At 34.3% G+C, this 15,207-nt stretch overlaps 1 protein-coding gene across 4 annotated transcripts in view; it reads right to left on the bottom strand.

Annotated features, from left to right (window-relative positions):
- PPFIA2 (PTPRF interacting protein alpha 2) overlaps positions 1 to 15,207 on the bottom strand; it is a 470,166-nt gene that overhangs the window by 123,825 nt on the left and 331,134 nt on the right. For all 4 annotated transcript variants that reach the window (XM_061205834.1, XM_061205833.1, XM_061205835.1 and 1 more), the window contains one exon: positions 12,493 to 12,609. In XM_061205834.1, coding sequence (XP_061061817.1) covers positions 12,493 to 12,609 — 117 coding nt within the window. The remainder of the gene's footprint in view (positions 1 to 12,492; positions 12,610 to 15,207) is intronic.

Genomic DNA, 15,207 nt, shown 5'->3' with positions numbered 1-15,207 from the left:
GTATGTGGCTTAATAGACATATACTTCATTTTTATAGTGTCTTAAATCTAAATAAAAGATGAGAAATTTCTAGTCAATGTTGCCATGATCAATGTTAATAACACTCAAATATAAAAAGTAGCTGTTTCTCATATTACAGCATGAAATAAAAATACTGAATTATTAATGTGGAAAAACATTCATCTGTAAAATTCTTAATCTATATAATTAGAAGATATAAGGAGATGAAGTGTGCATAAGGAGTTTTTTTGTTTGTTATTGTTTTTTATTTTTGTTTTCAATTGAAAGTCTTCAAATGTTTCTTTGTTCAGCCATAGAATAAAGAAGTAACACTGAAGAGGATCTTTCTAGCTGGAAGAATTGCTAAGCAGTCCTTTTAGATATGTAAATATAAGAAAAGTATACACCCCTGTCCCAGAGGAAGAATATTTAGTGGAGCCTTGATAAATGATTTCTTCCACAGTGTCTTGATGGGGCGGGGGGTGGGAGGGGGTTTGCATAATTAGCATGAAACCTCCGGAGGGAGAGGAAAAGAGAGACTTTCTTTTTTTTTTTTTTTAACATCTTTATTGGAGTATAATTGATTTACAGTGGTGTGTTAGTTTCTGCTTTATAACAAAGTGAATCAGTTATACATATACATATATCCCCATATCTCCTCCCTCTTGCGTCTCCCTCCCTCCCACCCTCCCTATCCCACCCCTCTAGGTGGTCACAAAGCACCGAGCTTATCTCCCTGTGCTATGCGGCTGCTTCCCACTAGCTATCTATTTTACATTTGGTAGTGTATATATGTCCGTGCCACTCTCTCACTTCGTCCCAGCTTACACTTCCCACTCCCCGTGTCCTCAAGTCCATTCTCTAGTAGGTCTGTGTCTTTATTCCCGTCTTGCCCCTAGGTTCTTCATGACCATTTCTTTTCTTTCTTTCTTTTTTTTTTAGATTCCATATATATGTGTTAGCATACAGTATTTGTTTTTCTCTTTCTGACTGACTTCACTCTGTATGACAGGCTCTAGGTCCATCCACCTCACTACAAATAACTCAATTTCGTTTCTTTTTAATGGTTGAGTAATATTCCATTGTATATATGTGCCACATCTTCTTTATCCATTCATCTGTTGATGGACACTTAGGTTGCTTCCATGTCCTGGCTATTGTAAATAGAGCTGCAATGAACATTTTGGTACATGACTCTTTGAATTATGGTTTTCTCAGGGTATATGCCCAGTAGTGGGATTGCTGGGTCGTATGGTAGTTCTATTTTTAGTTTTTAAAGGAACCTCCATACCGTTCTCCATAGTGGCTGTATCAATTTACATTCCCACCAACAGTGCAAGAGGGTTCCCTTTTCTCCACACCCTCTCCAGCATTTGTTGTTTGTAGATTTTTTGATGATGGCCATTCTGACTGGTGTGAGATGATATCTCATTGTAGTTTTGATTTGCATTTCTCTAATGATTAATGATGTTGAGAGACTTTCAATTGCTCTCCGTTTAATTGTGAAGTTCAGTGTTATTTCAAATTCTCTCACAGACTAAGACAATTGACTAGATCAGAAAGGGCTCCAAGAGTTCACAAGGAGAACTTACCACGAGGGAAGTAAGAGTTTGGACTGAGACCTGAGTTCACTATCCAATGTCAGCAGGTTCCAGCTTGGTGTGTGGCTAAGACTGGAAAAACCTTCCTGGCTCAGTCATCTTGAGGCATTTGGGAACTTAGGTGTGAAACTAAGCCTCAGTCTGGTATAACTTGGAGAAAGGAAAACCTCTGAAGAACCACTCAGTTAGGGAATGACACTACTGTTAGTGGAACTTCAAAACCAGGCCAGTGATTGGTATGGAATGGTTTCATTTAGCTTGTATGTCAGTGGGTTATTGCAATAGTACATGGGTGGCATTTGATTTTGAGGGGCCACCGATTCTGAAGTGATACTTTGAAGACTATAAAGTCAAGCATACCAGTCTGACCCATGCTATTCCACACTGTATTGAACCAATATATAAGAAATAAAATCTAACAATCTGCAGTACCTCTATGCGAAAAATTAAACAATTTTATAGAAGAACATAAAACAATACACAAATAAATGGAGACTCAAACCATATTACAGATGGCAAGACAATATATCATAGAGGTGACTATTCTCCCCAAATTAATTAATTTATTTAAGCAATTTCAGTGAAAATACCAATAGGGTTTTAAAATAGGAATTCAAAAGCTGATATTATAATTAAACTCTAAGGATCAAGATTTAATGTTATAATAGTTAAAATACTGTGGTATTTATTTATTTAACATATTCTTATTAAGGGCTTACCATGTGCCATGAGCTGTTCTAGGCACCTAAGCTTCATCAGGAGTAAAACAGATTTTAACCCTCATGGAGTTTATTCTTAGCTGGGGTGACAGACTATAAATTATAGACATTATAAATAAATGAATTATACTTTATATTAGAATATTAGAATATATTGATGACATTTGAACAAAGGCTTGATGGAAGTGAGGATAGCCACGCAGATATCTGGAAGAAGGGCATTCTAGACAGAAGGAAGAGCAAGTCAGAAGTCAACAGGAGGCCAGTGTGGCTGGGGTGATGGTGGAGATGAAGTCATAATATGAGGAAAGTCAAATCATGCAGAGCCTTGTGTAAATGGGAAACATTTGCAGAGTTTTGAGCATATTATTGACACGTTCAGATTTATGTTTTAAAGCATCACTCTGATTCATGCCATGTTAAAAATAGACAATAAGGGCCCACAAGAGAAGCAGAGAGACTTGGAAGGAGGTGATTACAATCATCTAGGTGAGAGATGATAGTGGTTTAGAGCAGAGTGCTTAGTGGAAGTGGTGAGAAGTGGCAGATTCTGGATATATTTTGAAAGTAGAGCAAGTAGAATTTCTTTACAGTTTGATGTGGGGTGTGAGACACAGGGAGGACTTGAGGATAACTCCAAATTCTTTAGATTGAACAACTGGAAAGGTGAGATTTGAGATGGAGAAGACGCAGGGAGTTTTGGAGGGGAATATCAAAAGGTAAGGTTTTTGACATTTTAAGGTTCAGTGCCTTTTAGATGCACATGTGGAGATGACAGATGTTCAATAGGCAGTTGGATATATATACTTGGTTGTAGGGTCTGTAGAGGTAAAGATTTGTAAGTCATTAGCATATGGACAGCATTTAAGGCTATGAGGCTGATTGAAATCACTGAGAGAAAAGATGGAGAACCGAGCCCCGGGTCACCTCAACATTAAGAATTCAAGAAGAAAACAGGCAATATAGCCAATATTTTATAGTAACTCTAAATGGAGTATAATCTATAAAAATACTGAACTACTATGTTGTACACCTAAAACTAATACAATATTGTAAATCAACTATACTTTAATAAACAAACAAACAAACAAATAAATATTAGAGCAAGGTCTGACCATGAGAATGTAAACTTTCTGGAATTTGAAAAAATCTTGGAAAGTATACAGGAGTTTCCATTGGATGGGGATAGGAGTTTAAAGCAAATTTAATGTAACTCTCAGGATAAAATAATCTCACTGGACATAAAGTACCTATCTAGATGCTTAAAAAAAAGAAGTCAGGAAGAAGAATATGATCCAAGAAAAGAGACTGAGACAGAGCCACTGGTGAGGGAAGAGAAAAACAGAGAGTGAAGTTTCCTATATTGCAAGTGAAAAATAAAGGCGAATCTAATAAAAAAAAAAAAAAAAAAAGGTGAACAACTATGACATCAACTCAAGAAGGGCTGAGAATTGGCCACTGTATTTAGTAATATAAAATTAGTGATGATGGTAACAGGAGAGGTTTCTGTGTAGTGGTGGAGCAAAGACCTTCCTGGAATAGGTTTACAAAGAAAGCAAAGAAAGCAACTGGGGAGAGTGAGTAGATGACCCTTTCGAAGAGCTTTGCTGCACAGGGGAGTAGAAAATAGAGCAATAGCTGATGCTATAAGTAGGACCAAAAGAGCATTTCTTTTAAGTTGGAAGAACTTTGTATGTTATAGGAATGGGATGGATGAAGAAAAAAACTGATGACAAAGGAGAGCACAGTAAGAATCGCTGGAGAAGTACACTTGACTAGATGATTGTGGAGACATCACATGGTGTAACTCACGGGTGTAACAAAGTTTTCTTTGTCTAAGGTTTTTTTTTTTTTTTTTGATTTTTTTAAAGACTCATGCTCAGTCTAATAAGCTCTTTCATGCTTTTAGACATCTGGACAGATTTAAGACTTTGCTTAAAGTAAATACTCTTATATTTTGAAATCCATGAAATCAGGTAGTTTATATGCTACCTTTCTCACCCATGTTCACTTTTAATATTTGTATACTTGTTACACTATTTATCTCGGCTCATCCTGCTCACAAGCTATCTGACTTTCAGCCAGTAATCTTTGCTCTACAAACATCACAGGGTTATTACAGGAATCCAATAAAACAACTATGTAAAAGTACTTTTGGAAAATGTAAAGGGCTTTATACAAGTTATTTATCTTGTTCTCATTTGCATGTAGCCCTTTTGTTAATGAGGTTTACAGACAGCTTTGAAGAACAGCCTGCCTGTCTTTAAAAGGCCAGAGCCAGCATTAAGGAATATTTTTCAGAATACTCATTTTGGCACGTGCAATCCTCCTGCAGATAAAGGGAATTTCTGGTCATACAAGTTTAGGAAACACTGTGTACTATGTTTCCCCTTGGGCAATTTTAATAAATTTTAATAAATACTACAGTAAAGATAACAGTTCAAAATTGTATAGCATAATATATATTAATATTCTTGTCCTGAGAAATCTCTTTTTTGGGGGGAGTGGGTTCTGTAAAACATCCATTAAATTTCTGGGGAACTTGTGCTTCATAAGAAATGTTAAGATGGATAAACTCTACCAAAGTGAAAAATAAAATTAGGCTAATTGCAGAACATCTGAATGATAGACTTAAAAATTCTCCTGGATTGGCTTAAAGATCAGACAAAGCAATGAAGAGGGAAGGAAAAGTATTTGTTCTTCTCTATATCCCTATAAGAAAGCAGAGTCCCCGTCACAGACTAGACACTCAAATTATGCCAATAGGACAGAGATAAATGAACAAACTTTCAGTCAAACTTTTGTGAATCACTCAGCCTTTTAAAGTCTGAAACTATCCTACTTCAGCAAAAAATTGTTTTTTCTGCTTCTCGCGAATCTGGGCTAATAATATAAAAGATACTAAATTTGTTATTAAAGATAGAGCAGTCAATTCCACTTTCACTTCCTATCTATTAAAAGTATAGTGAAAGCATAAAAATCCAGTCACTGCATTCAGAGAGAGATTTGTTTTGAACTTAGTAAGTTCCCACACAACATTAGAAGATTTTTACTTCTTATTTTTGCCATTGTATATAAAAGATGACTTTTGGTCATAATCTTCCTATCCTATAAAATTGATACTCAACTCCTATAAAATTGATACAGTCTAACTTCCTGTGCATATGGATGAACCATGAAACAGCCTAACCTTGACTCTTCTGGGCCCTTTTCTAGCCAATCGTAGTTCTCTAGGCCACTCCTGCCTCATATATCGAGGGCTATACTGGGACCTTCTTTTTGCTAGGAGGTGTGCCAATCCCCAAATGGCAAATTCATAAACCCCATAGTTCTGTTTGGTTTCATTGCTTGAAAATTCAATTGATGAATTAAAAGAGAAGTATACACTTTATTATCATGTCATTATGAGAAATTAGATCACTTTATAGGGGATCAACACACAGAAGAAAATATTCTGTTAGGGCTATTCAGATGTTAAAAAATTCAAATGATAATTATCTTTGATACAGAGAAGAAATTGGGGCTTAATCAATAATGCATAAAATAAGCCACAATTGACAAAGAACTGAATTTTTGGATGAACAGTTACTGGCAGTAGTTGACATGGAGTGAAGAAGGCATATAAAAATGGGCAAAATACAGTTAATAACTGGACACATCCCTATGGATGAGGGCTTTCAGCTGGAACATAGCAGAGATCTTTGAAAGAATAGCATTTGTGATAAATGGTATCTTATAGTATTTTTAAATAGATATGTGGTATATTCATAAGCGAAACATTTAAACATACAGCTAACAGGTTTGTATGAGACTATGTAGAATCTGTATATTATGGTATTTCATAATATGGCACAATAGCATGAGGAAATAAAGGTCTTTTGTCATTACTGAGGTGCATATTGCTCACATAGTTATATCAACTTTTTCTAAGTGCCCATTTTTGTCCTTGGTGGTTCAGTCTAAAACAGCCTTGTATCACTAAAAATCCACAAAACCCTTACTTTTGGTAAAGGCACATCCCATATTTCATCTTTTATAAAACTTCAGCTCAGTGTCCTTCATGTACAGAATGCAACCATTAGACAATTACTAGATTTTCTGATCTCAGAATTATTCTTGCCACCGATTCTTCATTTTGTTTTACATGTTTTTGGCCAAGTTCTTCTGCCTATCTGGCATGAATTAAAGAAGTGAAAAAATGCAAACAAAAATCTATTTCTGATTTTATATTTCTTCAGCCTGCATATTTACATATTACCCAATTATTATGTTGCATTTTATTAATTTAAAGAACAGTCACAAATTAATGTCAAATTCTAAGAGGAGAGAATAACAAGGGCAACACTTTTGAAAAGGGGAGCATCAGCTCGGTTCATGCAGAGTACCTAAGTTCAAAGTAGGGTGACAAGCAGAGAAGCTTGAGAGGTGAGAAGAGGCCAGACAGTTTGGAAAGGACCTCCCATGACGTGCCAAGGATGTGTTGTTGTGTGATCACTGGAAAGATCAGCCACCCTTAGCTCTGGGAAGAACTACGGTAATTCCTCAGTCACTAATGAACAAAAAAATATCAAAATGCATTGCATATAGTAAAGTGTAACTATTATTTCGTGAAACTTCAGTTTCAGTTTTACACCCACATGCACACAGATGTATACATACACATGCACACATACGTGCATGAGTGCGTAGTAAAATGTTGCAACTAAATCATATTTCTTACAGTGGGTAGCAGACAGGTGGGTCCTTAGTGTTTGTGGAATCCAAGGCAAAAGAGAAAAGAGAGGCCTACATGCCATAACTCCAAATATGTAACAATTATAAATCAAGCTAACAAACTGCCAAATAAAAATATGTCCTACTATCTCCCTTGAAATAATACCTTCACACTGGCTTTTAGGCCAGAATGAATAATTCTCAGACTCCTTGAAGTTCCACACCAGAACTTAGTTACCCAGATATGGCCCTGGACTGTAGTCTGCTCTCCTTCTCTTCTCAGCCTCAGCCCCTTCCAGAATACTCGTCTGTTTTACCTGTGTATATGTGGATACCTCAGTCAGCGCTTTCAAACTCCGTGGGACCCAAAAAACAGGCATCCCTTGGCCTCTTCTTAGGTCCAGGGATGGGTGTACTGGAGGGCGGGCAGGGACAGATGTTGCTCCTAGGAACAAGCTCATACAGGCCCTGGAGGCTAAGGTCTGTGTGGTCAGAAAGTCTGGGCTGCCAGGAACTTGGCGTGTGGTCAAAAAGGGGTGCTGGTGTGGCTCACACCTGTGCAATTTCCCCTGGTCCCATGGACTCTTCATCCTTAGGGAGAGGCACAGAGGGCCAGAGATAGACCTGCTAAATTGTGGACCCCTCTTGCCCAGGTTTAAAAGCCATACTCATAGTAGTTAAAAACTTTAAATGCCACTGCCTTGGAGCATCTGTTCAGAGTAAAAAAATATAACAGAGATTTTTGGGGAAAAAAGTAAAGAATTAAAAAAAATCATACTCAAGTAGAATAAAATAATCAACTCTAGACAAATAAATATGTGTAATTATGAAAGACTAAAAGATCAGAAAAAAATAAGTTTGGATTAGAATGAATTTTCAAAAATCAATAATAACACCTAGAGAAAGCATCCTGGCATGAAGGAACATGAGAGTACAAAGGAGGTGAGAAAACTGGGGTTCTCGTCCTGCTCTGGACAAATAAGTCATTTAGTTTTTCTAAGTAGGCATCAATTTCATTGTCTGTAAAATTAAGAAAAGGAAAAAAAGTCTAACTGCTTCAGAAGTCTTATATGTGAAAAAATGATAAATGGACATAAAATTGTAGTGCAAATGATTTTTTTAAAAGTATCTAATCAAGATGCTTCCATGTTTAAAACACTTCTATGTTTTCCCATTGCTCTGAAAATAAAATTGGACTCCTTACTACAGCCGACAAGAACTTAAATGATCTGGCCCCTGCTCACTGCCCCTGTGTGCCCTGTCTCCTCCTTCTCCCTCTCCTGACAACTAGACTACATTACCCCGCCTTCCTTTCTTCCCAAGAATGTGCCCAAGAAGCTCTTTCCCACTGTCAGTGCATTTGCACTTAGTGTTTCCTTTGTTTCAAAAACTCTAAGCTTTTCCATTGACTCTCTGTACTCTTTTGGGTTCCGGTTCAAACTCCACCTCCTGAAAAGCCCTTCAGTGCCATGTCTATTTATCCTCCCCACCCACCTCGTACCTGCCCCTTGATCACATTCACTCCCTTTTACATGTATGCGTTTATTGTCTGTGCCCTCATCTGCCCTATTCATTAGCATCCCAACCACCCAGAACAGGACAAATTTCCCAGCACTTCAATAAGGTCACCGCTAAATATTTATTGAAAAATTAATGACCATGAGAACACAGTATTAATAAATATTATAACCATACTGTTTATTGCTTGTAATCAATGTGTCAAGAATTTTGTCATTCATAGTCAGTGTTTCTATTCTTTACAACGAAGCTACAAGTTAGGCATGACTATTTACCTGTAACTGATACTCAGGGAGGTTACAGAGTAAGGACACCCAGGTAGTTATTGGCAGAGATGGGATGTGAATCCAGGTCTACTGACTTCAAACAAGTCACTGTTCCACACTGCCTCTCTGACCTTCCTGTCACAATTAATGTATCTCTCCTTTAAACTCTAGTATCATTTTTGACACCACTTTATTCATCATGTTTTGCAATATTACTTTGGGCAGATTATTTTCACTGCATATTATTTTCACTTTTGCAAATTTTACAGGGAATGTCTTCTGAATCTCAACCACTGCCTAACATACTACTTACCCACATTACTTAGCAAACATTTGCAGCTGGAAAAAATAATTGGAAGTACAGAATATATGAGCCAGGAGCATTACTATCTCTTTTACAAATGAAGCATGTTTATTAAAATTTCTTTTTCACAAGTTAACTCCCCTCTGGAAAGCAACAGGAAGAAAGTTATGGATCCTAGTCCTGAACTTTTAATGAGGTAAAATTTAGTGTTCTGAAAATTTTTTATTATCCCGTGGATAATTATGTTCTTCTAGAACACCTGATTAAATCCATGGCGCACAGAAACAAAATTGTTTCAGTTAAGCTTATTTTTTCTTTTCATTTTTGTTTTCAAAATGTTGGTAATAATTACACAACTTTTCTATGAGTAATAGGCCTGTTTCGGAGTGTGCTTTTATGAGACTATTTTTATCAACTATTTTGTCAACAGAGTTTTCAAGCCACTGCCGTAAAACCTCTCCTGTTGGCTAATAACCCACCCTGACTATGTAATTTAAGTAACTTTATTGCCCTAAACAAAGGGCGATCCTTGTGACTAGGATTTGCAAGTCACTTTTCTGACAGCTCCACAGCACCTGACAATAGTTTCATGTTTCCTCCCCAACAACCCCTTTGCAGTTTATACACTAATACTACAGTCATCCTACGCTGATAACCTTCGCTACATAGACACTCCCCAAAATAATATTCTTTTCCTTTGTTTTAATATACCTTTTAAACACTTGTTACTGAAAAATTAAGTGTTAGGATTTAAATTACAATCCTATAACACTTGTTATTTAATGGTATTAACATACCTTAAATAATCCTGTTAAAGGGGATAATTTCGAAAAGATGATTTATAATGTTCAGGTGCATAATTTAGCAGTATTTATAAAAGGATGATAAAAATAATAATTAGGATATTATTTCAGCTTTTATCAAAAAATGTCAGCAGTTAGAAGATGAATAAGTTCTGGGGATCTAATGTACAGCAAGGTGACTATAGTTAATATTGTATACTTGAAAGTTGTTAAGAAAGTAAATCTTAAATGTTCTCACCACACACACACACACACACACACACACACACATGGTGATGAATGAATTAACTAATCTTATCATGGTAATCATTTTACAATATATACTTATACAAAATCATCACACTGTATACCTTAACTTTACACAATCGGTAGAGCAAACATCACATTGCACACCTGAAACTTATATAATCTTATATGTCAGTTATATCTCAATAAAGTTGAAAACAAAGGAAATATCAGGCAAAGAAATATGATATAAATAAAACTTTTAAAGTACTTTCTTGAATCATCTCAGGAGTAATATGAATTAAAGCACAGTTTACTTATTTTTAAAATTAAAAAAATATATGACATATATTTTAGGATTACATTGCAGGATAGGGGCATGATATTTTTAAAAATACTAGTATATCATTATTTCAAAGCATTTGGAAATCACTCTTCCTACAATATTGGGAAATTTAAAAAAAGTATGCCGATAATCACAATGTTTAAAAATCTTTAGTTACATCTATAAAAAAGTGTGAGTGAGTTAGCAATGGCACAGAATTTCTCTTCTACACTGGCTGAAATGCCTTCACCCAGAACTGGAAGGCAAAGAAAGTTAAAGACAAGTACTTTAGGTCTTCAAATACTCAGAATCCGCCACATATATACCACTATCTGTTGAGTCCAATAGAGACAAACATCATTTATTCATAGGTCCTCATCCTAATTCTGTAATCAGCTTCTGAAAATTAATCTGACATGAATTGTCTTATATTCTATAATACCTAAATATTTAGGGGTTATATCTTAAAAAAAATAATATTTGAAAAAAACTAAATGTATGAGTACCCCACTCCCCAGAAGTACTAGAGGAATGCTTTAAGCACCAAGTGGTTTGTTAGCGAATAGACAAGATCTCAAGTTCTTTATGCCTTTGAAAGCATATTTGTTTAATTTTAGTCCAGATTAGCATAATATGGCATCACTATATTTTGAAGAATTCTAAGAAAAAGACTAGATGACCATAAAGTCCATTTTCGTACTCAAACCAATGTCATTCTGTAATTCTCTGGGGAAAGGTATAGCACTGTATTACTGATGACATAATTAAAATGAAACAGTAATAGTAAAATGACATGTTAGTTTCCTAAACTGAGGATTGTGTGCAAATGCCCTATTCTAAAGAGCTTGGTGGTTTATTTACTGAATTAATGTCAGTTTAATTATCTGAAGAAAAGAGGAATAAGTTTTATTCAAATTTGAAATATAGCTCATGAAATCTAGCTGTCAGATTGTAGCTTATTGTTAATACCTAGCTTAAGATGTCTATAAAATACATGGATAAAGGCTAAAATAGTAAAGCCTTTAATGAAGAGTTGTTTGCTTCTCAGCCACCAGAATTGATGGCGGTCTCAGGAAATGTCTGGTTTACTTGGCTTCTTTTGCTTTTACAGTTGAAGGAGGAAACATAAGAAGCTCCTCCATTTGTTTCAACTGGAAAAATGAGGAAGTGCTCAATTTATTTTATGATAAGAAGTCTAGTGCTATTTGTTTTGTGGTACGGTCACTTGCTTCTTAATCGCTATGTTTTAAAACCTCCTGATATTCACAATGACACCAATTTAGCTACCTGATTTATGAGGTCTTGATGATTAAGGAGCTCAAGCATCCAGAGCTATAACTTGCAAATATCCAGGAGATGGTCTAAGCCTCATGCACAGGATGTGCAAATGCCTATGTCATCTTAATCTGATTTCCCCACCCGAAAGGAAAATCAATTCCTTCTAAAAAACAGTAAAAGTCTAATGACTTCAGATGTCTTTTTACGTAATTTCTCATTAACTGGAGTACTGCTGTGGTCTTATCAAACACATGGAAAATAATAAGTCAAATAAGATATTATAAAAAAATTTTTGCAGTGATAAGCCATAGATTAGTCATGAATTGTACATAATACCACTTATAAATCAAAATTATTGTTACTGTACTTTAAACAGTCCTGGATATAGATTATTAATATATCTATAGAGATATATAGATATATTTAGATATTTATTCAATTTATAATTTATTCAATTATAGATACGTTCAAACAGATATGTAATTAAATTCTTTTTAAGAGAATCAAGTTAATAGCAAGTAATGAGAAATTCAAATATATATATGTGCATAAACCCACTCATATTTTTGAGAGAATCAAATTAGGAGCAATTAATGATAAAGGAAATAATACTGCACTTTTGATCAACAAGTCAAAACACAGTAATGTTTATTACATGAATGACACAAATATTTCATACTCCTGTCAAATGACACAGCAAGTAAACACTTCCATGTAAGAGCATGTCATATGTGTCATACCTTTTCATGGACTTTCTGGCCAGGTTCCATCCCTTCAAGATGTTCTGACTCTGTGGATCCCTCACTTGATGCCATTTTTCTTTGTATATGAACATTTTGTTCACGCAAGGCAACAATCTGCAAAATAAAAGCACTATGCCTTTAAAATCTAAGATAGAGCATGAAATATAAGAAAACTGAGTTTACTTGAATGTGGCTAAGAACTAATGAATACAAACAAATAGTCAGAAAATAAACATTAAATTTTACTCATATTATTAGTTCAAAAATATTTCTAAGATTTAGGCTAGCATTTCAAATAATATTTATAATATTTATAGGAATGTGAAATTAAGAAAATATTTTCTAGTTGGAAAATGTATCTATCTAGTTTGAAATGTTTTTAAATCAGTGGCATGATCCATGTGTTATTAATTCAGAAATTACTTTTTAATTTAACTTATGAAATGTAATAAAATTTGTATTAGTCTGAATTTTTAAAGTATGAAAGAAAGATAAATCAGAAAATTGACGACTAAAGACTAATTATGAGCACATTCATCTTCCCTAAGAGACAGCACATCTGCAATTTTAAAACAAGCAAATAAATAAGCTAGACTTAAACAATTTGTGCCACTATCATGAGCACTTAGAATTAAACTGGTCTCATTGTCATTATTTTAACGGCCATTATTTTAGCACTTCTAGTCCAAATACAGTTAATTTACAAAAAAAAAATTCTCAGAAGGCAATTAATTTTTGCAAAATTTTAGCTCAGATTTATACACATGATACTTTGAACTAAGAAACAGATTCTCAGATAGTTGTAGTTTAAGTGATCTTAATAATATACAGAGTAGAAAATCACATTCCAGCATTTAAAAAATATATTTGCTATTTATACATATTATTTTGAAAATATTTACATTACATTAATACCATAAATTATTTGTTTCTTGGCAAGTTTTATTATAGTATCAACTCAGATATTGAGTCAGTATTGGTTCTAGGGGAAATCAATGTCCATAGTATTTAGTACATATTAAGCATATAAGTTTAATATGATTCCATATTTATTGAATATTTATTGAATTTTATATTTATATTGAATATTTATATTAAATAAATACGGAATCATATTAAAATTATATGTTGAAATTATGAGACCAACATGTCACACAGACAAAGAATTATCAAGTAAACAAAAGACATCGAGAGATTGGGTATGTGTCCTGCTGCCTGCCACTGCTGCCCACATGCCAATGATATATTCATGAGAAAAAGTGATTTTGCATATGACCTCCAGCAATTCAACACATAACTTATCATTTCTTAAGGGCATATCACCACATAATGAAGAACAACTCTGTAAAAGCTCTTCTCTCGTGTAGTACTGCAATCACCAAATAATTGGTTCCCTTACTCCCATTCCTGCCCATCTACAATCTATCATCCACAAAGCAGCCAGATTCATCTTTTAAACTTAAGTTATATTGTGTCACTCTTCAGCTTTCCAAAGAACCTCTCTGTTTTCGCAACTTGTTTAGCATAATTTTAAACTTCTTAACAAGGTCTGTAACACCCTACATGATCCCTTCGGCCACAATGGCCTCCTTTCTGTCCCTCAAACAGACCTGGCACTTTCTCACCCAGAACTGAGGAACTTGCTGATCTTCCTGCCTGAAGGATTATTCCCCAGCTCAGACTACAGCTGACACAATCTCAGCTTTCAAAAGTCAGCTGAAAAACCTACTTCTCAGACAAAGTGTACCTAGCCATTATACTTTTTACAATATATCTGTGTTTATTTTGGTGTGTATCTTACTCATTAAAATCTAATATTTTATTCCTTTATTTTCTTACTCACTTTGCTTGTTTATTTAGCTAGCAGAAGTCCTAATGATATCTCATGGGAAAATAATTTTCAAAGGAATACATTATTGACAACAACATTTTCATATGAAGCAGCACATCACATTAGTATGTGCAGGGATTCAATATAAATGTTAAATTAAATAATAAATGGATATAGAAAAACAAAGAATGTAAACCTAATTCATTCAGAAATAACAAAAGATAAAGATTTACTGTGCTTGAGAATCATCAGACATTCCTCTCGTTAGTGTAGAAATGAATTGCATCAAAGGAAAAACAAGAATGAAATAGTCCCTGGATATACCATTTTCATATTACATTCTTAACATCTTTCTCCTGCATAAATCAATAATATTATATTATAATCAATACATAATAAAACTTTATTATGAATTTTTTAATTAAAGTATTGTATGCTGATGTTTCACTAAGATAACATCCATGACTTAAATATGTTAACACAACAGTAACAATAAATTTTAAAATTCTATGCTTTTTCTTCCATTATTTAATTAGAAGTGAAGAGAGACCTTTTTAAAAAATACTTAAACATCAAACTTAACTCTTAGTTTACAGAATAACTTCAATTTGTTTAGTAGTTCAGATAAATATCAAATACACCCTAGTGCCTAAAATAAAGCAGTCCATCTATAAAGATTTACTGAATGACCCAGTGAAATGACAAATTAGTGACCTTAATTAGAAAAGTCAAAACACCAAATTCACATGGAAAACCTTATGCAAATATGGTTGTGCCACTATATTAAAAAATTACAAACTTCCAGTTTTTCATAAAATATATACATGACAATTAATTCCAAGAAAGTCAAACTTTTCAACCACTAACATGCAAACTCTACT

This window comes from Eubalaena glacialis, chromosome 11, assembly GCF_028564815.1.
Source record: "Eubalaena glacialis isolate mEubGla1 chromosome 11, mEubGla1.1.hap2.+ XY, whole genome shotgun sequence".
Lineage (NCBI taxonomy): Eukaryota > Metazoa > Chordata > Mammalia > Artiodactyla > Balaenidae > Eubalaena > Eubalaena glacialis.
Note: the sequence above shows the minus strand (reverse complement) of the source record. Positions and strands in the feature narration are given on the sequence as shown.